A 23,530-nucleotide genomic window follows, 5' to 3' on the forward strand; every position below is an offset into this window, starting at 1 on the left:
AGAAATAGTGAACGGTCTGGATTTCATAATTATTAAATGCCTTTTATTAATTTAATCATTTATTTTATAATATAATAAAATAATAATTTAATTTGACATATCAGTTGGACAATAAAATTTTAAAAGATATCAAAATGCCATATAAGCAGTCAAATTTAAATTTTATGTTCAAAACCTTAATTGCTAACAAATAAACTTCAACATGCCACATAGACAATAAACCTTTGGAGATGCTGTAAAACATTTTGGTTATAATGATGATTGTGGCTTCTTTGCGCCCTAAAAACAGTTCAACTTCAATATTTGTCACATCATCAATTTCATAGATAATTAAACGGTCAAACAAACTGAATTCTTTCTAAAATATCTACTATTTTTTTGTGAAAAAAAAAATCCAAATTAGTACCTAATCTAAACTTACTCCAAAATCTTTTGAATTCTAAATAGAATATACACCAAATTGATCTACTGTATAAAAAAAAATAATAAAAACCAACTTACGTTAACAAATTCATCATAACTATAACGTTTCTATTTAATAATAGGGTTTTTATCTAAAATGGTTTTTGAGATTTGAATAACTTCTCACTTTGATCATGAGATTTAAAATCAATAAAATTGTTCCATGAGTTTGTCCATATCAATAATTTTGATCATTCATTGAAAAATCTCCATTACATAAGAATAGAATGATCAAAATACCTTTAAGTTTTATTAAATCATTTTGGTCAATTGTTTATTAATTAAGAGTATATTTGTCATTTTGATCTTTATTTAACATAATTTTGCATTAAAAGATCAAAATAATTGATGATGAACAATCTCAAAAACGAATTATATTGATTTTAAATTTTAGAAACCAAAATAGTGTATTATTCAAATCTCAACTATCATTTTCGTTAAGAAGCCTCAATAATATCATGAAATGTGAAAGCGGAAACCGCTTCAATATAATTCACAAGTGAATTTTCACCATTTAGATTGATCCTGAACTTGATTTCCGTTAGTCCGTGTCGGTCTAGTGGACATGCGGGTTTTTGATGGTTGATTGAATAGCTGCGAGTCCAGAAACAAATTAAAGTCCCAAAAGAAATGCGGAGGGCCAAAACCACTGTCCTCCTTGTCGCAGCAACTGGCCTTACCTTCCACGCCTTCAACTCTGATTTCCTCTCGTCCTCCTCCGCCGATATCCTCCCATCATTCCCAGAACACCTCCGCACACCAATTCACGGCGTCGTTCGGTCTTCCCGTGCAATCTCCACCGTCTGTTTCCTCCCTCCCTCACATTCTCCAGTTTATTTGTCTATCAATTGCATTTTGTTAGAAATATGTTTCCGGAAATTGCAGATTGCGTTGACTGCCGTTGACTACAAGCTTACTCTGCGTGGAATCCCAGAGGACTCCGATGAGTACCGTCAGAAGCTATCCCAGGTTATTATGTTAATTTGCTTTTCTTTTGATATGAATGTTCAATTAATTTGCAGAAGAAATGGAATTTTAATTAAATTGTTAAATTAATTTGCAGAAGAAATAGAATTTTATGTTTGCTTGTAGCCTGATAAGTGAGAATCATATGAAAGAGGTTCACTTCAGTTGTATTGTATGTCTTATGATGGTGGCATTTAGGTTCATAGTCGTTCCGCTTCGAGAATTCTGAAGCTGTGTGAGGCCAATAGAGGATTTTATGTGAAAGCCGGTCAATTTGTGGCCGCTCTGCGACAGGTTCCGAAAGAGTACTCATCAACCCTTTCCTCATTGCAGGATCAGGTATGAACGAACAATGTGGTTGTATCTATATTTTGATGCGTATACTTGTATGGTTGTATAGGTGGAAATTAATCTAACCCTTATGAAATGGTAACTATCTGGTAACTCATCGGCTTAGGCAGTTCCTTGTCATTTGAAAGCAATTAAAGAAGTGCTGATCCGCAATCTGGGACACAAGCTGTCAGATGTGTAAGTACTTCATCGTGTTACAAGCATTACATCACATTGCAGTAGTGGGAACCCAGATGATGTCACAAAATAAAAATAAAAATAAAACATAAACTCTTAAGACGGGTTCTTAATTACAGGTGAGTTTTTCTGTAACGTAAGGGATTATGAAGGATAGATATAAACTTTGGCATTATATTGGGGTTTCTTAGTTTGTAAACGGGGGAAGACAGAGGGTAAATGGCATATGGCTTCTTCCTTATTTGTTTTTCCTCATTTGTTATAGCATGTTTGCTGCTGCCATTTTCCTGGTTTGTATATTTCTTTAAAAATTGCTGCACCTTCCTTGTGTGATTCTTCAATGGAACTTTAAACTTGAATAAAAATGCCAGGATGTATGATTTTGGGATCACAATGTTTGATGAACCACAATATTTGTCCTAAAATCATACATTATGGCCCTTTTTTTGTCTTATTGTTACTGTTAGTCCTTTTTCCTAACTTGGTGAACCACACTATTTGTCTTATTGTTACTCCTTTTTCTCTCCCAACTGCTTATCAAGCATTGTCCTAGTCATTTATTTTTTTGTAACATGTGCCTAAAAACCTTTTGCATCTTAATGTGTTGTGCCATGGAACTCTGTATTGCATCTTAATGTGTTGTGCCATGGAACTCTGTAATTCAATGTTGAAATACAATTATTTTACTGACTTCGGCATTTACCTCAGGTTTCTGTCACTTGATGAGCTTCCCATAGCCGCTGCATCTATTGCTCAAGTACACAGGGGAGTTCTTAAGGATCATCAAGAAGTAGCAGTTAAGGTTGGTGAGCAGAGTAACTTCTGTTTTAGTAATTTGCATTTGATTTCAAAACAAATTAACTTGTAATTGTAATTGTAATTGGTTAATGGACCAGAAACTCTTATGCAGTGCTATCTGTACTTTAATTTGAATTCATTAGGAGAATATAAAAAACAGAAAGGAATGTGTAGTGGTCTCTTGAGAATTCTGGATGGAACTTGTTAATTCTCAGGAAGTGAGAAAAGCTTGGTGGGTAGCTTGACCAAATTCCTGAAGTTTTAGTTCCTTTAGACATTCAAACTTCCTTGAAGCGTGGGAATATAACTTCAATCTCTAACATTAACATATGTGATTATCATTTAGTGGAATTACATTTATAATACCCAAATTTTCATGTATTTTACCAATATAAGAACATGACTTTATGATATCCCTTTTGGCATTTCCTATACAACACACTGTTGAGCACAAGTTTAAAACTACCCAAGTTGAGATATAAACTGTCCACCTAGATAAAGAAACTTGCAAAGACACCAAAATACCAAATAAAAAGGACACAAAAGTCGGCTGTACAGTAAGTTTAGCTCATTAGTGTCAAAAGGGAAAGCAAGGTAAGGAATCTAGTTGCAATGGTCAAGGCAGGCAGACAAGAAAGACAGGTCAAGTAAACTCTTTCAATCTTGAAATGCTGTGTTGAAGATCAAAGTATAAAAAATAACAGCATGCCACAAATATTGAAGCTTGCTTGTGAACAGTAAAACATAATCATCGTCAAGAAACAAGTATCCCATGACAATATACTCTCACCCTGAACCAGCCAAAACAAGGACGAGATGGATAAAATGGTTGGACAATAGCTTAATTTTATTTTTAAAGAGGAAACTTCTTGGAGGCAAAAAAAAGGTGAGAAGTGATTTAAGTTTAAAATAGTTTCACAAAAAGATTATTTACCTGAATTTCATGACATCTGATAAAATTTTCCATTCCTCAACCATTTATTATACTTGAAAAAATGAACATATGCTTGTCTTTTCTGTGATCACTACTACTTTTTTTGGCATCTGAATTTTTTCCTTCTCAAGAAAACAGATTTATACGGCTGCAGTGATTATTAATTTGTTTTATCATTTGGATAATAGGTGCAGTACCCAGGTCTGGAGCAGCACATGAAAATAGATACAGCAACCATGTATTTCCTTTCAAAATCCCTTACATTGGTACACACTGAATCTCATGACACTTTTAAATTCATATTTGCTTGCAGATTGATATTGTAGTTGCAATGATTTTGTCGGTCCTAAAAAGTCGTTCAAGTTTCTAAATAGTAATACTTGACAGAGATGTGATTTGTGGAGTTTCTGTGCAATTGTAGTCAATCAAGAACCTTATGCTTGTTCAAGGATTGTTATTCCTTGACCTTCAATTTTGGAGTTGACAATTTGCATGTTTAAACAAACCAGTTTTGCAGGCCAAGCCAAACTAATTTGTTTGATCCCTCGAGTGTGTAGGCTTATTTGCAGCCTTGGTTTTATGATATTATGCCTAGTGCTATGTTCTGCTATCAATGTATGTCCCAAAATGTGCTTAATTATTAGTTCTTGAGTTGGATCTGTGTATAATGTATACTATGTAAATTCATTTATGCATGTATGTGAGTTTCCACTTTCCATACATGTAGTATTGATTTGAAGCCTTTTTATTTCTTTTAACAATAAATTTAGAATTATATTCTCAGAAATTAAAAGAAGGCCCATTTGTCCTCCTAGTTCTTTCTTTTGGTGTAACTTGGAAAGTAACATTGTGGATATTTTTCTTTTGCTAATGTTTTTACTAGGGGAAATAAGTATATTATCAGGAATAGTGAATTTCAAAAGAAAATGAGTTCGTAATTATGAAACAAACACAATGATTTCCTCGTTGTAATTATGAAACAGACACCCCCAGTTACTTAATGACCTTTCTCTTATCCATTTTACAGTTTTTCCCGGAATACAGATTTGACTGGCTGGTATCGGAGTTCGTACATGCTATATCTCTCGAACTTGGTGAGTTGTAGGATGACATCAATAATTAGACCACTGCCATTGGATTAGACTTCATTGATTGCCTACTATTTAAATAGTCTTACTCAAGGAAGGAGCACCATAGCTATTTTCTTCATAGCATTTTATTTCTTCTCAAATTGTTGTCGAATATACTCTGGACAATGATGGTTTTCTCCTCTCTGACGGTTGCACAGACTTTATTCAGGAGGCTAGGAATTCTGAGACAACTGCCACTAACTTTGCAAACAACAAATGGGTCAAGATTCCTCGTATATTTTGGGTAATATAGCTGGGATACTCCTCTTTAATATTTATTGGGCCATCTGAAATATCTTTCATTTGTGACTACAACAAGCTGACCGCCATATATGTATCCAGGACTTGACCACTACTCAAGTGCTAACAATGGAATTCTGTACAGGCCACAAGGTATAGCCTTTTGAACTTTCTTATGTAGTACGCATCTAGGTATGCTTGTCATATTCTGGAGTTTATCAAATTTGTTGACAATTTCCAGTTCTCTCTAATTTCTGAAACTTTTTTAGAAGGAAATGGTTGGTTAGCTAATATTGCAAGAAAAAGATTGAGTGCTTGTTTGGATGTGCTTTTAAAATGACTGAAAGCGCTTTTGGAACCAATCCTTAGTAAAAATGCAAGTAAATTCCGGAAAAGCACTTAAAGTGCTTCCTAGAAGAAGCACATAACTGGTGCTTCTTGCAGAAAGCACTTTAAGTGCTTTTGGAACCAAAAAACATTTTCTCTAAAAGTGCTTTTAGCCATTTTAAAAGTACATCCAAACGAGCTCTGAAATTTTCTCTCAATCGCCATGGGACAGCCCGGTGATGGTGGATAATAGGTTAGTAGTATGCCATGTAGGTGTAGGTAAGGAAACTGGTATAGGTGTTGACCTGTTAGTTTATAACACGATAACTTTAGAATGGGCTACATGTGTTATTTAATATATAAATATGGCAATCTACCATAAATTTTCTGCAAGTAGTTCGTAAATTAGTTTCTATAATGTTGGTTGTAGTGGGCCATGAATATACTTGTTATTGCCATGGACTCTATGTGATAATACACAAGTATAAAAGGGCGTAATGTAGCACTGGTTAACTTAGAGCTGGCATTCTATGATATGTTATATTGAGGCTAAACCAAGTGACAAAAAAAGAAGTTGATATGGGGTTTATTTTTTAAATTGTGTCAATAAAGATTCGTTCTGATGCCTCTGAAGTTGCTGAAACTGCAGTGATCTTACTGCAGAAAATCAAATAATGGAATAAAACAATGTAGAGTTTAGGCTTCAAAACCAAGACCATAAGTTGTTTTGTACATATAGACATGTTCTCAAACACTTCTGCATTGAATTGATGCATTTTGTCTATATTTTTGGGCTACTAGTACTAGCTCTCTTAATTCTAATTCTAACAAGACTCGAGGCTCCAAAATAAAAAAGTGTAAAACAAAATTAAAAGCCCTTAAACTATCATGAATCCTTCGAGCAAATTTTGTTTATGTTATTTTGGCTAGTCAAAAGTTTAGGGGGAGGGGAGGCTACCCCATCCCAGGGCCAGGGCATACCACAAGCCTCCAGTCATAAGAAGGATGACTCCAGTCACTTAAAAGTTTATTGAAGTCAAAGAAAAGTATAACAGTTAATTTTTAATAATATTGTTAATGACAGTAACTAGCCTAAAGAGCCATAGGAAGGATGATGAGCAGATCTTATTATGAATTTGAATCACTTTTTGGTATGGTTTTCATTATTTGTTTTTGTTTTGTAAGTCTGCCTTTCATGATATTTTTAATGAACTTGAACTTGTTGCCTGTATCATTATATTATATTCTGATATCTGTGCTGCTAATTCCGCTAATAATAATTTCTTTAGAACTCAGGTTGATGATGTACAGTTTCTGGAGGAAAGGAGAATAAACCCAATGAAGGTTAGTTTTCAGGTTTACCTGCAGATTTTCTGTATATTGTAACGCCAGCACAAACAAAAACTCTGAACTTCATTATATGTTTTAAAACTCAATTTGAGCTCAGCCTATCTGATATTAGGCTGTTTAAATCATCTGAGCTGGACCTTTTTGGGTGGCTGGCTTTATAGGCGGTTGAGGCAGCAGTCTTCTATGCTTTTATCTACGCATATAACTAAATCTGATGGCCAAGATTAAACAGCAATAGCAAATGAGAATGAGCCAAGTCAAAATACGGTCGGGCATGCTAGAATGTGTTTTTGTAATCCAACTGGGCTTCAGAAACTGTAGTTTATGCTAAAAATCTTATTTAAAGTGTGCATGTGTGTGCATTGTCACGTAAGGTCATACATTTGCATGCATACACATTAATGAAGCCTTGTGTAGTTACGATAATGTTTCGTCAAGTGCTTCTCTTTAGTTTGTGTGTGCTAGGCGAAAGTATGGTGGAAGTGTCAGGTCGCCCTTCCTGTTTTCTTTTCTTGTTTGAATTGTCTGATAGGTCTTAACCAGTAAAGCCAATTGCAGTTAGGAAAACTACTCTTAATTATTTGTGTTTAATTTGTATTGTAGGTAGCAGAAGTATTATTGGAAGCGTTTGCTGAAATGATTTTTATCCATGGTTTCCTGCATGGAGATCCACACCCTGGTAACATATTAGTTTCACCAGAAGGTCCCAATGGTTTTTCTCTGGGTATGTGCTGAAAATAAGACCAGTACGTAGTTGTTTCAGTTAAAATTGTTTTTATTTTTGGGCTTACAATATGATTTACTGTTTATAAATTTGCAATGCAGTTCTTCTAGACCATGGAATATACAAACAATTAGATGAAGGATTCAGGTTGGACTACTGTCAACTCTGGAAGGCTTTAATTCTTCTAGACTCTAAAAAATTGCATCATTTGGGTGAAAGGTTTGGTGTTGGGAAGTATTCTAGATACTTTCCTGTCATTTTTACGGGAAGAACTATTGACAGGTGATTTTTTTTTTCCTCTTTTGTCAGTGACGAGCCAATTCTGCTCCCAAGAAATTTATAAATTGCATTCATCTTTTCATCCTCTCATATATGCATTTGTATATATGATTGTGTCTGTTTAGAAGTGACAAAAGATACTCAGATTGTGGTTCCAGTGATACTTTTACAAGATGCACCTCTTTTATGTGTTGATCCTTGTATAGGATGCTGGTTTTAGTTAGCAAGGAGCTATCCCAATAAAGATTTCCGCTTGATGCTGAAAGCTGAATCTATATTTTCTTTTCCTTTTTCATATCATTAATATATATCCCTCAATAAAGCATTTATGATTACGCTAACAAACTTCAATATTGAGCTAATTGCACTTTTACCATGTCTTGCAGTAAATCGGCTCTTGGGAAGACAATGTCAGTTGAAGAAAAAAGTAATCTAAAGCAAGAGTTGAAGTCCCTAAAGATGGAGGACATATCTTCATTTATGGAATCCTTGCCATCTGACTTCCTCACAATATTGCGTACTGAGTAAGTAGAAGAACGAAACCTTTCCAGAATTGAAAGCTTTTGATGTACTTCGCATTCTTTTTGCCTCGATTTTTATCTCCATATCCAGTGTGCTACTGGGTTCTGCCGTTACGAATTTGTTTGTTCAAATCCCTTATTGCTGTATTTTTATCTCCGTATCCAGCGGGCTACTTAGGTCTATCGTTAGCAAGTTGGGTGCTCCACAAAGAGTGAGGTTACTAGCCTATGGAAAATATGCATTATATGGTCTTTCTCCAAAGTTGAATCCTGAATCTGGTAAATTTTGCATATCGTAAGATTTATACTTTGACAATTGCATTTCATTTTAACTTTTTCGGGGGCACTTTTAAGTTTTAGCGTGAAGATGGAAACTCGGTTGCTGACTTAGAACTGAATTCTAATAATTTGAAGGAAAGCTCTTTGAAAAATAACAAATTTTGTTCATAGACAAATACTGAACTTCAACTTGGGAATTTTAAACACACATGCATCATGTTAACTAGTTGTTGTTCTGAACATTTCATGCCTAGTCCGCTATTTTAGACCACGATTCTAGAGCGAGTTTCCGACCATATCATCGTTTGATTCTGATTTCTGATTTGCTTTCAGATTTTTCTATGGAAGTGAAGTTATCCCGATTGAAGGCAAAAGTGAGCTACCTTTGGTTAAGGCTTATTCTCGGTAAGAACATTTACTCTTCCAATGCTAACAATCTAGTCAAGAAAATCGAAATGACTCGAATACTGATCAAATTGCAGGGGTAATCGAGCTCCGTTTGCAGTTGGGAAAGGTCAAGCTTCTGCTGCACATTTTGTATGAAAAGTTGGGTGGTGCTACGAGGAGAATTTTGCTTATTTCCTCTTAGCGTTATTTCAACCTACATACGTTCAAATTGTTCCAACTTTTCGCAGTGCGTCCTTGTAAAGGATTTTTTTTTTTTTTTTTTTTTTGTTTCTTTTGGAATACCCGTTTAATTTACATCTGATTGTTTTGATATAATGATATGTTTACACATTAAAGGGTGGGGGAGTAAATTGGTGGTGAACTCGTCATTTTCAATATTTGAACCTAAGAGCTCTTACTTACAAGTGAAAATAAATATCTCTAGGCCGTAATATATTTGATCATTAGCATCGAAATTTCCATTCACCCTAAAATTAGGTTAGAGGGGAATTTATGGAGAAATGAAAGAAATATGTGAACAAAGGCTTGAAAACAAAATTTTTAAAAAACGAGTGTTACCAAATGGAAAAGAGAGTACCACTAAACTGAAAAATAATTGGAAGATGGTCCAAGCTAGAATTTACATCCATTCCCACTGAAAAAAAATTGGGGCATTTGGTGATCACAATGATTAAGGCCAATTGAAATTTTGTAAGCTAAACCGTTCCCTGATTTAATTTAGTGAATCAAAGCCACCTACTATTCTTTGGGGGGTGTGCTATCCACACACCCCATTTTATTTTTCACACACTCCTTGTTAATTTATGTCCGTTGATCCTCTTCAATTCATCTGATCCGACGGTCGAAAACTAAAAAGGTATGGGAGAAGTAAAAAGAGGTGTGGATATCACATTGCTTCTTTAAAGGGTAATACTAGGGAGGTCAGATTTTTAAACCAAATTTTGTAAATAAAATGAAGTAGTTGTTGATGATTGGTTTATTACTCGTGTTGATTAATGTGTTTACTTTCTATAGGTGACAAATTATTTGATTTGCAAATTTGGTTTAAAATGTTAGTTTGAAACTTTGGTCTCCCTCGCATTTTCCTTTATTTGGGAACTTTAATGAAAAGCTCCCGGTATTATTCATTTTAACGAAAAATCACATTTTTACACTAAAAAGTCAATCCTGGTACTATTCACTTTACCCTTTATTTTGTCCTTATCATTAAAACTCAAAGTTTTCAAGCTATTTTCATTAGTTTTCCTTTATTTTTATATAACAATATTGAGAATGTGAGGAGTTCAAATATTTTGTGCCCAAAATTCTTTATGACCTATCTCATTTGTTGACACTTGATTATTTATTTAAAACCCACTTAATAATGTTAACTCTTCAACTTATCTCATTAATAAAAAAATAAAAACTAAATATAAATTAGGAAAAATTAGTATCCGATCCCTTGTTTCTAATATTCATTAACTGAGACATTATCAGTTTTTAGATTTTGATCAAAGTCCCTAGCATTAATATATTAATGAATTAAATGTCAGTTACATAATTTTTTAAAATAAAAATTAGTAATTGATTTAGGGTTTTAATACTCACATCCTTATTAAACTCCTAATTAATTTTCAATTCAAAACATTTCCAAAATATAAAAAATAAAATTAGATTAAGTTTGTACCCATTAATTTTTTATATGTACCATTCATATAATTATTCAATTTTTTCTAATCTTAAATGTACCATTCTTAAATATATCATTTTATTATCTGTAAAATGTACCTATTTTTACATAAAATTCATTCAATCTTTTTTCTAATCCATTTTTTTAACTTATATGGGTACATTCTTTGATTTGAGAATGTATCCATATCAAGTTTAATAGAAGAAATTTAAAAATGCTACTAAGCCTAACACACACACACACACACACAGAGACAATATATTGGAGAATATAATTTATCTTTAATATTTTTTATCCCATAAATTATGGGTTTTATTTAAAATTTCATTAATATAAATAACTATAAATTTCATTTTTAATTTAAAAAATTAGAAATACATTATTACATTAATGTCAGAGACTTCGATAAAAAACTGAAAACCACAAAGGTTTCATTAAAAAAACATTGATAATTAAAGATCGCATCCAAAGTCTCCCTATAAATTAAGTCAAATGAGCGTGTGTCACTCAACTAGATCGGGCAAAAAAGGCCATAAAAAGTTTTAGATATAGAAGATTTAAACTCGAATGTGAGTATTCAAGCTAAACTTCACAAAAGTCTGCATAATTAGTGAAAAATAACAGTAGATCGTAATTTAAGGCAACTAAGAATTTAATCATGAAAAGATATGGCAATTGTGATTGATGAGTCACCGTGATTGACTATATATCTAAGCCCAGTAGGATCCTCGTCAGATCCTCTTTGTAAGGATCCTCCAATCACATTCGTTCATCGTACATTGTGTGGTCAGAAATTATTGTAATTTTTTTATTTAAAATTGAATATAAACAGTACCTGATAAAAGCTGATCGTATGATATACGATAAACGAATGTGATTAGAGGATTTTTGGAATCCTCACGAAGAGAATCTCCTCGCCCATCTAAGCCAACTAACCGTCTGTGTGATTTGTCTCATGAGTCATCATCCAACTTCTTTTTTTTTTTTTTTAAATAGATAAATAAATAAAAGTATCAGATTCGTAGGGTTTCGCTTCCAACAAGTACGAGAGAGAGGGATAGAGACTATCTCCATCAAGAATAATGTAAATTTGAATGAAGTCTCCTCAAAATAAATATCATCATAAGAAAGGTGGGTGTGGTTGATTTTAACCTCACTAGGTTCAACAACCTCAACTAACACTAGCATTAAACCTCAACTCATTTTTATATATTTATATATGTTGAAAATGCTGGTGGGTAGTGAATGCCCACAATACTTTGGCAGAAGTTTTCAATGTCCATGCAAAGTGAAATGGAATTTGGAGATGCAGGAGATGGTATTGTCAAATGGGTGATGTAAATTTCAAAGTGCAGTTAATGCATTAGTTTGGAGTTGCTTTATAAATAGAGCACTCCGTATGCTTTCAAAAGATATAGAGAGAATATACAGAAGGAAAGAAAGATCAATAATATCATCTCTTCCTCCATTTTTTATTTGTTATCTTCTTGTGCTATCGTTTCAGTGTGACATTTTACACATGCCTCGCTCCATTTACTAAAAGGTTATCTGTCTAACTTTGACATATTTATAACAATATATGGATAATACAGGAGATCAAATTTGTAAATTAAATATGTAAACCTGATAATGTGTTACGAATAAGAAATAAACATGTTAATCCACACTTGAGTAATAATCCAATCATCGACTTTCATGTTATTTGGTTTAAAGATTTGGTCTCCCTAGCATAGCTCTTTATAAATTCTACAATAGTCTAGGTGAGTCCAATACCTATACGTAAGAAAGGCACCATGAGTTTAATTCCTATTACACTATTGATATGGGTGAGTTTTATATATTAAATGTAAGACCCATCTACTTTCTATTTTTCTTTATTTTATGATTTAGTTACATATATTTTTTGGATATGGATTGTCTGCCCTCCCATCCCATACCATACCCTCCCCATGCCCTCCTATTTTTGTGGTCACGATTAAACCATGTCAATATTTTATATTCCAATTATTTTTTGTCTTATTATTTTTATAAAAAAATAAATATAAAATGTTAACATGGCTTAACCGTAACCACAAAATATAGAAGGGCATGGAGAGGATATGAGATGGGGAGGACAGACGATCCAAGTCCTGTTTTTTCTCTTGTTATTTATTGTATAGGTTTGACACTCGCGAGTGCAGTATATCGAACTAAAATTATAACAATCAATCTCATAGCACTAAAACTTTCCAGCCCATTATAAGAGTTTGATTCTTATATTATTGATGCTATATTTACGACATCCGGCGTATCAGTCAGGAGACGGTTTCAGCATATCAACCGGGTTTTACATCACCCGGCATATCAGCCAAGATGTGCCTCACTGTGATCATCCATACAAACGTACTGGTCAAGCATATGTCAAGTTATCGACATATCCTTGGCGGACAGAGATCAATGGGTACGAACCATTGGCCATTATTTTTTGAAATGCATTTGCCAATGTTTGTTCAAATACTTAAACCAAGACTCGAGATAGAAACCAGGAACGAAGAATAGAAACCGGACTCGACAGTCTCTGACTCTCCGGTTAACGGACTTCAGACACTGTCTGTCCAAAGACGAACCAAACAAAAGATTATTCCTCAGTTAACTACGAAAAAAGTAGAAATTGCCGAAGCTTAGCAACTGATGTGGAGGTAAGAACATGCATATGGGTAAGAGTCGAGAATCCAAATAGTGCACAAGAAACTAATACACTCAAGAAACAGATGAGTGTAAAATAACACCAGAAGGGAAAGTTTCCACCACTCGTCTTCCCTTTTCCACCTCCCTGTCTTCCCCTTTTTCCGCCCTCCATTATTTCTTTCAAAATACAAGTCCACAGTTGCATGTGCCTGAAACACAAATTAGAATCCATTAACTTCAAAAAATGAAAGAAAATGTTTGCACTAAATGAGAAAACTATTTCAATAAAACCAAAAAACGACGAGGGTAAGAATAATTTGTCAAGAAAACATTGGAATCGCAAGGAAATGAAGCAAGAAATTTAGATTGTGTATTAAAAATTCCCCTACAAACAGGCATTAGGTGACGTTACTTTCAATAAGATTATGATTATGATGTTAACTTTTAGAAACGGTGGAAAAACGGAAAGGAACTCACCTCCAATGCAAGTCTGAAAAATGCAGTGCTTCCTAGCAAGCAAGCTTAGCTTTCAGTTCCTCGGCCACAGCATCAATGAACTCTTCAGTGTTCAAGTAGTGGTTCCTAGCCAGCCTGCAGCACACGTAAGCATGTTATAAGTAAAATCACTGCTCATATAGAGGCACAGGAAAGAGTACATTGTAGTAATAGTCCCTCAACTTTAATCAAATTGGAGCAATGGTCCTTCACCTAAAAATTCATTATCATTGATACCTCAACTTGTCAAAATGTGTAGCTATAGTCATTTTCATCAATTTCATCGAAATTTTGTCAAAATAAGTTATATTGGAATGACCATTTATACAATTAGACTCCCTCAACTCATCAAAGTGTGTAATTATGGTCATTTTCGTCAACTACGTCAATTTTTTTGTCAAAAAGAGTTATGTTGAAAGGACCATTGCTACAATTGGGTTAAAGTTAAGGGACCACTTCTCCAATTGAATTAAAGTTGAGGGACCAATGGTAATGGATTTTTAGTTGAGGGACCATAGCTGCACGTTTTGATGAGTTGAGGGACCAATGGTAATGGATTTTTAGTTGAGGGACCATTGCTCCAATTGAGTTAAAGTTAAGGGACCATAGCTACAATTTACTCGCACAGGAAAACACAACTCACATGGGCATAGAAACAAAAATTATGAAGATAAAATAATCTATTAGACACTTACTTGGATCCGTGAAGAATTAGTGCAAGATCCTTGGTCATTTTCCCTGATTCCACAGTTCCAATACAAGCTTCTTCGAGTTTTTGAGTGAATTCCAAAAGTCTTGCATTGTCATCCAACTTAGCCCTATTACACAGACACATTTAAATTCAGATTTAATAACCTTTCCACGGAACACTAAGATATCAAAAAGGAGTGCTAACTTGGAAAACAATCTTTCGAATATACCTGTGTGCAAGCCCTCTTGTCCAAGCAAAGATGGAAGCAATGCTGTTTGTACTTGTTTCACCTCCCTTCTGGTGAACCCTGTAATGCCGAGTAACTGTACCGTGTGCAGCTTCAGCTTCAATAGTCTTTCCATCTGGGCACACCTGTACCCATGAAATACTCCAGTAAGTGAAGGACAAGGATTCACATGACAAAATAGGGAGCGAGGGATGGAGGGATAAATGCAAATACACATGAAACAGGTATAACATACCAGTACGGATGTCATCAATCCAAGAGATCCAAACCCTAAAATAGAACCACAAGTTAAAAACTGCAATCTCTCAGTATGCAAATCATTGATGAGACGAGACAAAAATTAGCAAAAGGGCAGTTGTACGAACCTTGAGCTAACATATCACTTTGCACATCTCCATCATAATTCTTGCATGCCCAAACATACGCACCATCACTTTTAAGTGCATAAGCCACCATATCATCAATGAGACGATGCTCATACCTTCCAATCCAATAGTATATAGTCAATAAAACAACACCATCTGACCTCAGGATATAAAACAAAATTGCCAGGCGTTTCAGTCCCTACTCCTTACCATATGCCAGCAGCATCAAACTTTGATTTCCAGTTAGCTTCATAAACTTCTTGAAATATGTCCTTGAATCTTATATCATGAACAAACAAAAATATAGATAGGTCAGAGAATGATAAGTACAAATGTTAAATCCTATTTTTTCTTTGTCGATTACAAATGTTAAATACTTAAAAACAGGGAAATTAAGAATCTGCATACCTTCCATCATACTTCTTCAGAATAGTATTTTTTGTGCTAAGATAAAGAGGCCACTTTTTCTCATAAGCAGTGGTCATGGAAGCCTCTGCAAAAGCACGGATGGACTGCATACCCAAGACCGATATACAATAAAAGGAACAGTCACTCACAGCAATCAATAAATTCTTTCAACAGAAACACGAAAGGATTAACAAACAAACCTCATCGGTGTTGTACATGGCCAATGCTACTCCCCCCTCCCCTGTAAAGTCGTACACGTCTAGCTCTGTCTTCTCATCCTTTCCTTCTGGCACTGCAAGCATTTATCAAGTAAAAACAAAGGAAATTAAGAACTATCATTTATCAAGAGAAACTTTGTACATATAATCGTACTAATCTACAGTGATGTACACAAATCTAATACTATCAAGCAAAGATAAATGTTTACCAAACACCAATTTCAGTTTCCCCGGTCCTTTAATGACTGCATCAGTTGCTCGATACTGATCACCAAAAGCATGTCTTCCAATGCATATTGGCTTTGTCCAGCCTGAAAAACAGAAAAAAATAAGCATAGTTCTAGTCCTACAAAAATATAGAACCACCATATGACATTATAATACCTGGGATAAGGCGAGGGATGTTTTTGCAAAGAATTGGTTCTCTGAAAACAGTACCTGTAGGAAAAGAAAAAAAACAATCAGCCATTGTAATTGCCAAAAAAAATAAAAAATTTGTTCAAAAGATGAGAATGTGAAGTTGCCAGTTCACTAACCATTCAAAATATTCCTAATAGTCCCGTTGGGACTCCTCCACATACTCTTCAAGCTAAACTCCTTCATACGAGCTTCATCTGTCAATTATGACAACAATATCATGACTTTTGTCAATCTCTCAGTGAAGACTGAAAATATTAATACAGGATCTAGAGTTCGAAAACAAATGCATGTATGATTCTTCAGTAGTGTATACCTGGAGTAATAGTCGCACACTTGATTGCTACATTATACCTAAAATACCAAGTGTTAGAGATGCGAAATGAATAGCAACATAAAATTTCCAAGCAAAAAGAGACTCTAGGCACTCATTATTCTTCTGTTTTTCCCTGGTAAAACATATATAGACACATGACGAGCATTGAATGCTCTCACCCTCCACCTCGTATTTTATAATGCATAGGAAGGAGGTGTTCATAAGGACAACAGTGTGCCATAAACAACTTTGTTTACTGCCTAATTACATTCCTGACTCACCAATACCAATGTAAAGATAAAAATAATGAATTCAGAAATAAATAGCCATCATAAGAACTTCTAAGCAGAGATGTGATAAACATACTTGAGAGTAGCCTCAGCACTTTCAACAGTAACCTTGTCATCAGTGGCATCACGATGAGGAAGGCCAAGGTCAAAGTACTTGATGTCCAATTCCACAAATGGTAAAATAAGCTGCAGATACAACAAAGAGAAAGAATCGTGTACGCAATCACCATCTTCATCAGAACAGTACGTAGTTACAAAAAAAAGCATAGGTGAAACACTTAGAGAGTATGATGTAGATACCTTGTCTTTAATGGATTTCCAGAAAACTCTTGTCATTTCGTCTCCTGAAACCACATATCAAAAGACAGATAGTATGAGAAAGAGTAAGGTCAAATTTCTTCGAATCTTCAACCCACGTACACAAGCGTATTAGTTTTGTAAAGTTAGATTTAAATGAAATCAACAAGTGTTCCATGCAGTGTGAGTATGAGTGTATCGTGCATTACGAGTTCTTCACACTTTCATGAGTTGAAAATAATTTCTTCGAGTCTTTGAAACTTCTAACATATTTTCTTTACGAAAAACACTTGAAGTCTGAATCATTTATGCATCATCATAGTTCAATTCTTAAAGGCTAAAGCAATTACAGAATCTGCTAATATATAGATCAAACAAAATTTAATTTATAATACATATAAAAATTCAGCAAACAACCCTCCCAATTGAAATCAAGATTATTTTTTGTACAGATCAAATAACAAGTTAGAGCCGATTTTTTCAATTTCATGTTTTTGGGGGAAAAACAAATCATTTCTGGCAAATGCGTTTTCTTTCTGTAGCCTCAAAACAAAAGGGTTTTCGTTCTACCAACTTTTGAAGGAATAGAAAATGGAAAACAAAGGATGACAAAAATAAAAGTCACCACTTTGCGGAAGACAAGCAAACAAACATTTGGGGACGTAAAAAATTCATCTCAGAAAGTTATCAAGAAGAACCAGAACCAGAACGAAACAGAATCAGCAGATCAATCAGTTCAGTTAATCGGCGACGGAAACAAACAGATCGGAGGAAATACAATATACATATAGATGGAAGGGAAATCTCACCGTCCATCTCGACGATGGGGTTGGCAACCTTGATCTTCTGGAAAGCCATTGCTGCTTCGGTTCGTCCGGGGGTGGTTGATTGGAGTTGGAAGGGGTAGATATGTAGATAGGAAGGGAATGGAATGGGATCGGCGACTCTTTAAAGTCACAGAGTCGCTCGCTGGGAGAGAGAAAGTGCCTTTTTTTTTTGCAAGTCTTTGAAAGTGAAAGGCAGGCAAAAACACTAAAACGAAGAAGCGTACGACACTCTCCCTTTGTTGTTTTATTTATACCGGAGTTGTGAACCAATACTCAACTGACAACTCTTGTTTTTGTTTTTTCTTATTTATTATTATTTTTAATTCTTTTGGTGATTGGTGATTGGTGATTGGTCATTGGGCTGATCCACCTACCGGCTTGACCGACATATACTGGGAGTTTGAACCAATATTAAACTGGGAACTTTTGTTTTTGTTTTTTCTTATTTATTATTATTTTTAATTCTTTTGGTCATTGGTCATTGGGCTGATCCACCTACCGGCTTCACGAGAGATTTTTTATATGATCGTCACATGAGATGGTATATAACTTGTTTTTATATAAATAGTGGGTTATATGTGTTAAAATGTTAATAATTTAAAAATTAAAAATTAAAAATTTTCATCACTTATATAAAAACACGTGATGTATTATCCGTGTTCCCTTCACAACTAAAAATTTCTCTAACTTTACCCACATATTGTACCACAAATTTTACGATGTTTTTAAAATAATTAAAAACGTTTTTACCAAAAATAATTTTAAAACCAATCATTACTGAAAATTCAAGTTGATTTGAAAAAGACTGATTGGAGCATTACAAACTGTCTATCTATTTCTTGACAAAATGATCTTAGTTTTAATTCTTTTTTTTTGTAAAGATGATTTTTACCAAGTGATTTATAATATTAACAGTTTCGATCATAAGCACGAAGTATTTTTAACCTTAAGAAGCCAAGGTCTTATTCTTTCAAAATGCACTTCAAGTGCTTTTAGAAATCAAAAACACTTTTATCAAAAACACTTTCGTTCATTTTAAATGACATCGTTGTATTAAGACTTTATGTCACGAGTTAGAATCTTTACCTTATGGTTTCATTTTTGCTGGAGGAGATAAATGTCATTAACAAAAATAGAAGAGTGCTTTTGAAGAGGCATCGGTGATTACTCACAAACGCGAATGCAGAAAGACTAAAACTTTGAGCTAAAAGTAGATAAACTCTGATTACCAAAGTGCTTTTTATTTCAGCAAAAAGCACTGGAAGCAGCCATGAACGATATAAATGGCTCATTTGGGAAGGGAAGTGTTACAAGATTAGGAAGTGCTGGTGGAGCCTTGGTGTACGTGCTTCTTATCTCCTTGCCATATCATATCACTGCTAATGTAGATTATCTAAAACTCTGTTGGTTTTGCAGTGAAACGTTTCCCAGTGGCTGCTTGACATTAGACCTTGCCTTAGGTGGTGGCCTTCCAACAGGGAGAATTGTGGAGGTATGTCCCCATTGTATGCTTTCATGCTTGCTAAGTTACACTTACACTTGCATCCGGTCGGGATTGGAATTGGATGCTGTCCTTCATGCTGTTCTACGTGTGGAGAGGTTTTGTTAGGCCCAAAGACCAATTTCTGATTTTCCTTCCTTTCGCTTGTCATGATCGAAGACGGGGTGCGAGATGTTTATTTGATAATTTGATATAGAATATCTGGTAATGTTCTTGTCAAACTAGTATGCCCCTGCAGTTACTGGATCCACAAGTGTAATCAATTGGTATGTAATGCAGACCATAGAATCCTGGAAATTCAGGATCCTGCGAAAGGATTCAAGAAAACAATAGAAAAGGAAAAACGAACAACAGTAGACAAAAAAATCTGGAGTGAGGAAAGAACTAGACAACAACGAGAGCAGAATTAATTGCTAGTAGGTCCTATACTTATGACTTTAGCACTATAAAGCCAATCAAAGAGAAGTAAACAGCTCAAAGAATACATTCATAAGTCAAGTTTTAAAATTTTGTTTTATTTTTATTTTTGTGTAAGAGCCAAAAAGATGGTTAATTTATCGACAAGTGCAACCATCATGATTACTTATAGTTTTTAATAAAGACACAATCACCCAATAAACTGCTATTCTTTATTTAGCAAAGTTTATTTCAACTATTAAAGCATCAAGTGGTTCGTCCATATTGCTTAAGCACTGTTGCAGCTCAATACTTTGGCATGATATGCGGTGGTGGGTGATCTTGACATACTACTTAAGCTTTATGGTCATGTGGAAATTTCTCCTAATGACTTTCATTGTGTTAAACTGATTGGAGTAGTGTAATTAATGGGCTTCCTGTCGTCCCAAGGAAGTAGTTTAGCTCCTTCCTTATTTGGATCAGGTAGTTCCTGCACAAAGTGCTGATTTATCTTTGTATTGTTTCTAGATATTTGGACCAGAAAGCAGTGGAAAGACCACTCTAGCACTCCATGCAATTGCAGAGGTGCAGTTATAGTTTTCTCAACTTTCGTCTGGAATCTTTAGTTTCTGGTTACTGAATACTGGCTTCTTTCTTCTCTGGACCAACATTTAGCTTTTTAATGGTAATATGCAGAAACTTGGAGGAAATGCTATGCTTGTTGATGCAGAACATGCTTTTGATCCAGCATATTCAAAAGCACTGGGAGTAGATGTAGAAAATCTGATTGTCTGTCAGCCTGATCATGGAGAAATGGCACTTGAGAGTAATATTTCTTTTCTTGTCTGCATGTTTGTGGGGATTTTTTTCTTTCTTTTTCTTCTGGAAAATGCTTGTTTGCGGGAACTTATGCCATTATCTTATCTGTGTTGATTCTGTCTCGGCACTCACTCCACGAGCAGAGATTGAAGTAACCTTCTCTTTATCTTGTAGTTATAAATTTTAGATATGCAATTTCACATATCTCACTTTCTGATCTTGCTACGTATAGGGTGACTTAATATTTTTAAATCAAATAAGATATAAGGTAAAAAGGTCGTACCCAGTGCACAAGGCTCCCGCTTTACGCAGGGTCTGGGAGAGGTGAATGTCGGCTAGCCTTACCCCCATTTATGGAGAGGCTGCTCCCAAGTCTCGAACCCGAGACCTACCGCTCATGGGCGAAGGCACTTGCCATCGCACCAAGTGCGACCTCTAAATAAGATATAAGGTAGTTTCAATTAATTTTGTTTATATCTTCTCTTTTGTGGATGGTACATACTTGAATTCATTGAAACAAGATTGAGTGCATATGTCTAAGGAACTGAGTTTGAGCATTAAAGTTTTGACATATTGATGATGACATATATCTGGATCCATTGCAATAAATGATATTGAGTACCTTGGTCTAAGCTGCTGAGCCTGCGTCAATCATTTTTCAAATGTATATGATTGTAATTGTTTCTCAGTTTGCTTTATTAGTTGTTATTTCCCTAATCACAATTATTTGACTTTTAATTGACCAATTCCTTCATTTTGCAAGATTGGTGCATATTATGGGAATCCAGAAGTGACATCTGGAGGAATTGCATTAAAATTCTTTGCCTCAGTTCGGCTTGAAATACGTTCTACAGGGAAGATAAAGTCTGTAAGCACAATAGCCACTTTTTTTTTCATTTCATAATAGTGATTTGATAGAGTTTGATCTATATTGTTTCTCATAGAACATACTTCTGTACTGAGTAGGTAAAGGGAGATGAAGAAATTGGGGTTCGGGTTCGTGTAAGAGTGCAAAAGAGTACGGTAACTTTGAGTACATCAGAATCACTTCTGCATCCGTAAGGCTTGTGCACCATGCATAGAAGGAACGCTTCTATTATTAACTTAATGATTACTTGAAGCTGTTATTGCAGTTTTACTAGAACTTTTGAACTGGTTTAAAGTATGAAAATGTGACAGTTTCTTATATATTTGGTCTAATTTATTTTATTTTTATCAAAAAGTTAGGACAAGGAAGAGACAAAGCATTGCAGTACTTAAGAGAGAACCCTCTTCTTCTTGATGAAATAGAGAAGGTGGTCTTTCTGATTTCTCATATTAACTGAAACTTGATGCTATACTCCAGATTTTTTACTTAATCAATACATTGTTTCTGGTTGTGTATTTCGAGTGGTCAAGTAACCTGCATTGTTTGGACGGTATACTTTGCTTCGTTTTCGTTCAGTATGTGAAAGGAATAAAATGAAAATGTGGTTATCATATGCCGTCAATACTGTGAATTATGAATTTATGAACATAATATGATGGTCGAGTTCAACATATTAATGTATGTAACAAGACAAGAGGCAAGTCCTATCCCTAATTCATCATACTATGTTTTCAAATAGTCACAAAAATTTATTGAGGAAAGTTGGTGCTATTATCTGTTTTGAGGGGAACTAGGAGTAAATGTACAAAACCTCAATGTTCATACGTTTTAATGAAATATTCAATGTTGTCTTTGCGTGAATTTCATAGTTATCTTTGAAGGTGGGATATGAAATGGAGTGTGCTGTCTTTTAGGAAGAAACTCAACAGTTCTTAAACGTACATGCAGATAGTTCGCTCCATGATGATAGATGGAACCGGACAAGTAGGCTCATTTCAGACAAGTAACTTGCCAATTCCCCAAAACAATGGAAGATGATTTCGAAGATATCCAATGAGGAGAAAAGGGATTCGGTGTTTTCACTGTTTTCTGTTCTGGATCAAGGTAAAAGAAGTCTCGGATATTGCAAAGGAACAGCATCAATTTGCTCCACTCTCTCCGCATCAAATGCAAGACCGGGGATTTTGACAAGTTGACATCAGTTCAGTTCCAGACCAAAAATGTTGGCAGACATAAAGGAAGTATACTCCTTTTGTAATTTTGTGAGAACATAAATTTATGGGGTAGGAGGAGATGTGGGTCGGGCGATGGGTCGTCTTTCGAACTAACAGGCTTATTTGCCAATTTGAGTTGTTATTTCGTTGGTATGATATCATTCATCAAGTATTTGCTTTCACGTTCACATAAAGCATGCGTTTGATAGATGACGTGACAAATGTAGACTCCACATATTTGCTTACGTGGCTATCAAATTTGTCACATCATCATTTAACAGTTAAATTGACAGAAAATTTAATGCAAGTTTGAAATTTCAATGGATTCATAAGTTGATGTATGACATTACAATATTTAAAAGATGAGATTTGAGTTTTTTGTATGACCTAAAGTTGAGGTGGTAAAATGTAATTTGCCCATCTTTTTTCTTAATCATTTTCAAACTTTCGATTTCCTTGACGCCTAATTAGGTATTGGTAATGACTCAAATCGTCATAAAACTGTCGAAGTATACAGTTCATCGAGTTCCAACGTTTCCATTAGCATTTGAATCGAGGTTCGACACTGATGAATAAATTTGTTTAATATAAAAATAAGCTTGGTAAATGATAGGAGCGGACTGTTCGCTAATTGCATGAGTAGTATAAGCAAGCAAGTTGAGGTTCAACCCCCTCTCCCCCTCATGCAAGTAGCGGACTGTCCAGTGTCCTGGTTGATATGGCCTTTCTTTTTAACCTACTACATCTCGGGTTCAACCCTCTATTTCCCTCCTCCCTTAGCATAACTTAAAGTAGTAGTATCGAACAACTTTCAAAACAAAACAATTTGATTAGTGCTAAACAGCGGCCAACAGTTTTAGTTGTCGAACCTCGGTCACT

The 23,530-nt window shown here is 34.7% G+C and overlaps 3 protein-coding genes across 12 annotated transcripts; 2 read left to right on the plus strand and 1 right to left on the minus strand.

The window, feature by feature from the left end:
- The first annotated feature begins 940 nt into the window (after positions 1-940).
- Positions 941-9,321, plus strand: LOC126612498 (uncharacterized). The gene is made up of 16 exons (XM_050280924.1): positions 941-1,263; positions 1,348-1,431; positions 1,627-1,767; positions 1,886-1,956; positions 2,665-2,758; positions 3,877-3,954; positions 4,716-4,782; positions 4,977-5,062; positions 5,161-5,211; positions 6,682-6,729; positions 7,339-7,459; positions 7,561-7,741; positions 8,125-8,262; positions 8,426-8,538; positions 8,872-8,943; positions 9,021-9,321. The coding sequence occupies exons 1-16, from the start codon at positions 1,093-1,095 to the stop codon at positions 9,125-9,127; spliced, it is 1,623 nt and encodes a 540-aa protein (XP_050136881.1). The 5' UTR covers positions 941-1,092; the 3' UTR covers positions 9,128-9,321.
- A 3,811-nt stretch (positions 9,322-13,132) lies between these two features.
- Positions 13,133-18,068, minus strand: LOC126612506 (isocitrate dehydrogenase [NADP]-like). The gene is made up of 16 exons (XM_050280934.1): positions 17,836-18,068; positions 17,030-17,073; positions 16,806-16,915; positions 16,440-16,477; positions 16,243-16,320; positions 16,091-16,144; positions 15,916-16,017; positions 15,689-15,780; positions 15,489-15,592; positions 15,291-15,359; positions 15,081-15,196; positions 14,951-14,985; positions 14,698-14,840; positions 14,473-14,595; positions 13,760-13,873; positions 13,133-13,491 (listed from the first exon to the last, which is right to left on the minus strand). Exons 1-15 carry the CDS (start codon positions 17,882-17,884, stop codon positions 13,792-13,794), a joined length of 1,239 nt encoding a protein of 412 aa, XP_050136891.1. The 5' UTR covers positions 17,885-18,068; the 3' UTR covers positions 13,133-13,491; positions 13,760-13,791.
- Positions 18,069-19,015: 947 nt separating this feature from the next.
- LOC126612507 (DNA repair protein recA homolog 1, chloroplastic-like) lies at positions 19,016-22,845 on the plus strand. Of its 10 annotated transcripts, none has more exons than XR_007619140.1 (8): positions 19,016-19,194; positions 19,270-19,345; positions 20,279-20,335; positions 20,447-20,576; positions 21,333-21,437; positions 21,514-21,592; positions 21,793-21,864; positions 22,386-22,845. XR_007619140.1 is itself a non-coding variant. In XM_050280935.1 (6 exons), the coding sequence occupies exons 1-5, from the start codon at positions 19,124-19,126 to the stop codon at positions 21,407-21,409; spliced, it is 411 nt and encodes a 136-aa protein (XP_050136892.1). In that variant the 5' UTR covers positions 19,016-19,123; the 3' UTR covers positions 21,410-21,433; positions 21,536-21,781. The 10 variants fall into 10 exon arrangements, 2 of the variants coding, with proteins under 2 accessions (XP_050136892.1, XP_050136893.1); XR_007619137.1 differs by having other exon boundaries at positions 21,536-21,592; XR_007619138.1 differs by having other exon boundaries at positions 21,536-21,592; positions 21,797-21,864.
- Positions 22,846-23,530: the final 685 nt, after the last annotated feature.

Source organism: Malus sylvestris, chromosome 17, assembly GCF_916048215.2.
Source record: "Malus sylvestris chromosome 17, drMalSylv7.2, whole genome shotgun sequence".
Taxonomy (NCBI): domain Eukaryota; kingdom Viridiplantae; phylum Streptophyta; class Magnoliopsida; order Rosales; family Rosaceae; genus Malus; species Malus sylvestris.

Excerpts from the sequence above, each read along its gene's own strand:
- LOC126612506 (XM_050280934.1), bottom strand. The coding sequence starts at position 17,884 with ATGGCTTTCCAGAAGATCAAGGTTGCCAACCCCATCGTCGAGATGGAC. Across the intron at positions 16,478-16,805 it reads AGTGCTGAGGCTACTCTCAA|GTATAATGTAGCAATCAAGT; the intron begins GTATGTTTATCA and ends TTGGTATTTTAG. Across the intron at positions 15,197-15,290 it reads TTTGATGCTGCTGGCATATG|GTATGAGCATCGTCTCATTG; the intron begins GTAAGGAGTAGG and ends TTGGATTGGAAG.
- LOC126612498 (XM_050280924.1), top strand. The coding sequence starts at position 1,093 with ATGCGGAGGGCCAAAACCACTGTCCTCCTTGTCGCAGCAACTGGCCTT. Across the intron at positions 7,742-8,124 it reads ACGGGAAGAACTATTGACAG|TAAATCGGCTCTTGGGAAGA; the intron begins GTGATTTTTTTT and ends CATGTCTTGCAG. Across the intron at positions 8,944-9,020 it reads TTGGTTAAGGCTTATTCTCG|GGGTAATCGAGCTCCGTTTG; the intron begins GTAAGAACATTT and ends ATCAAATTGCAG.
- LOC126612507 (XM_050280935.1), top strand. The coding sequence starts at position 19,124 with ATGAACGATATAAATGGCTCATTTGGGAAGGGAAGTGTTACAAGATTA. Across the intron at positions 20,336-20,446 it reads CACTCCATGCAATTGCAGAG|AAACTTGGAGGAAATGCTAT; the intron begins GTGCAGTTATAG and ends GGTAATATGCAG. Across the intron at positions 20,577-21,332 it reads TGGAGAAATGGCACTTGAGA|ATTGGTGCATATTATGGGAA; the intron begins GTAATATTTCTT and ends TCATTTTGCAAG.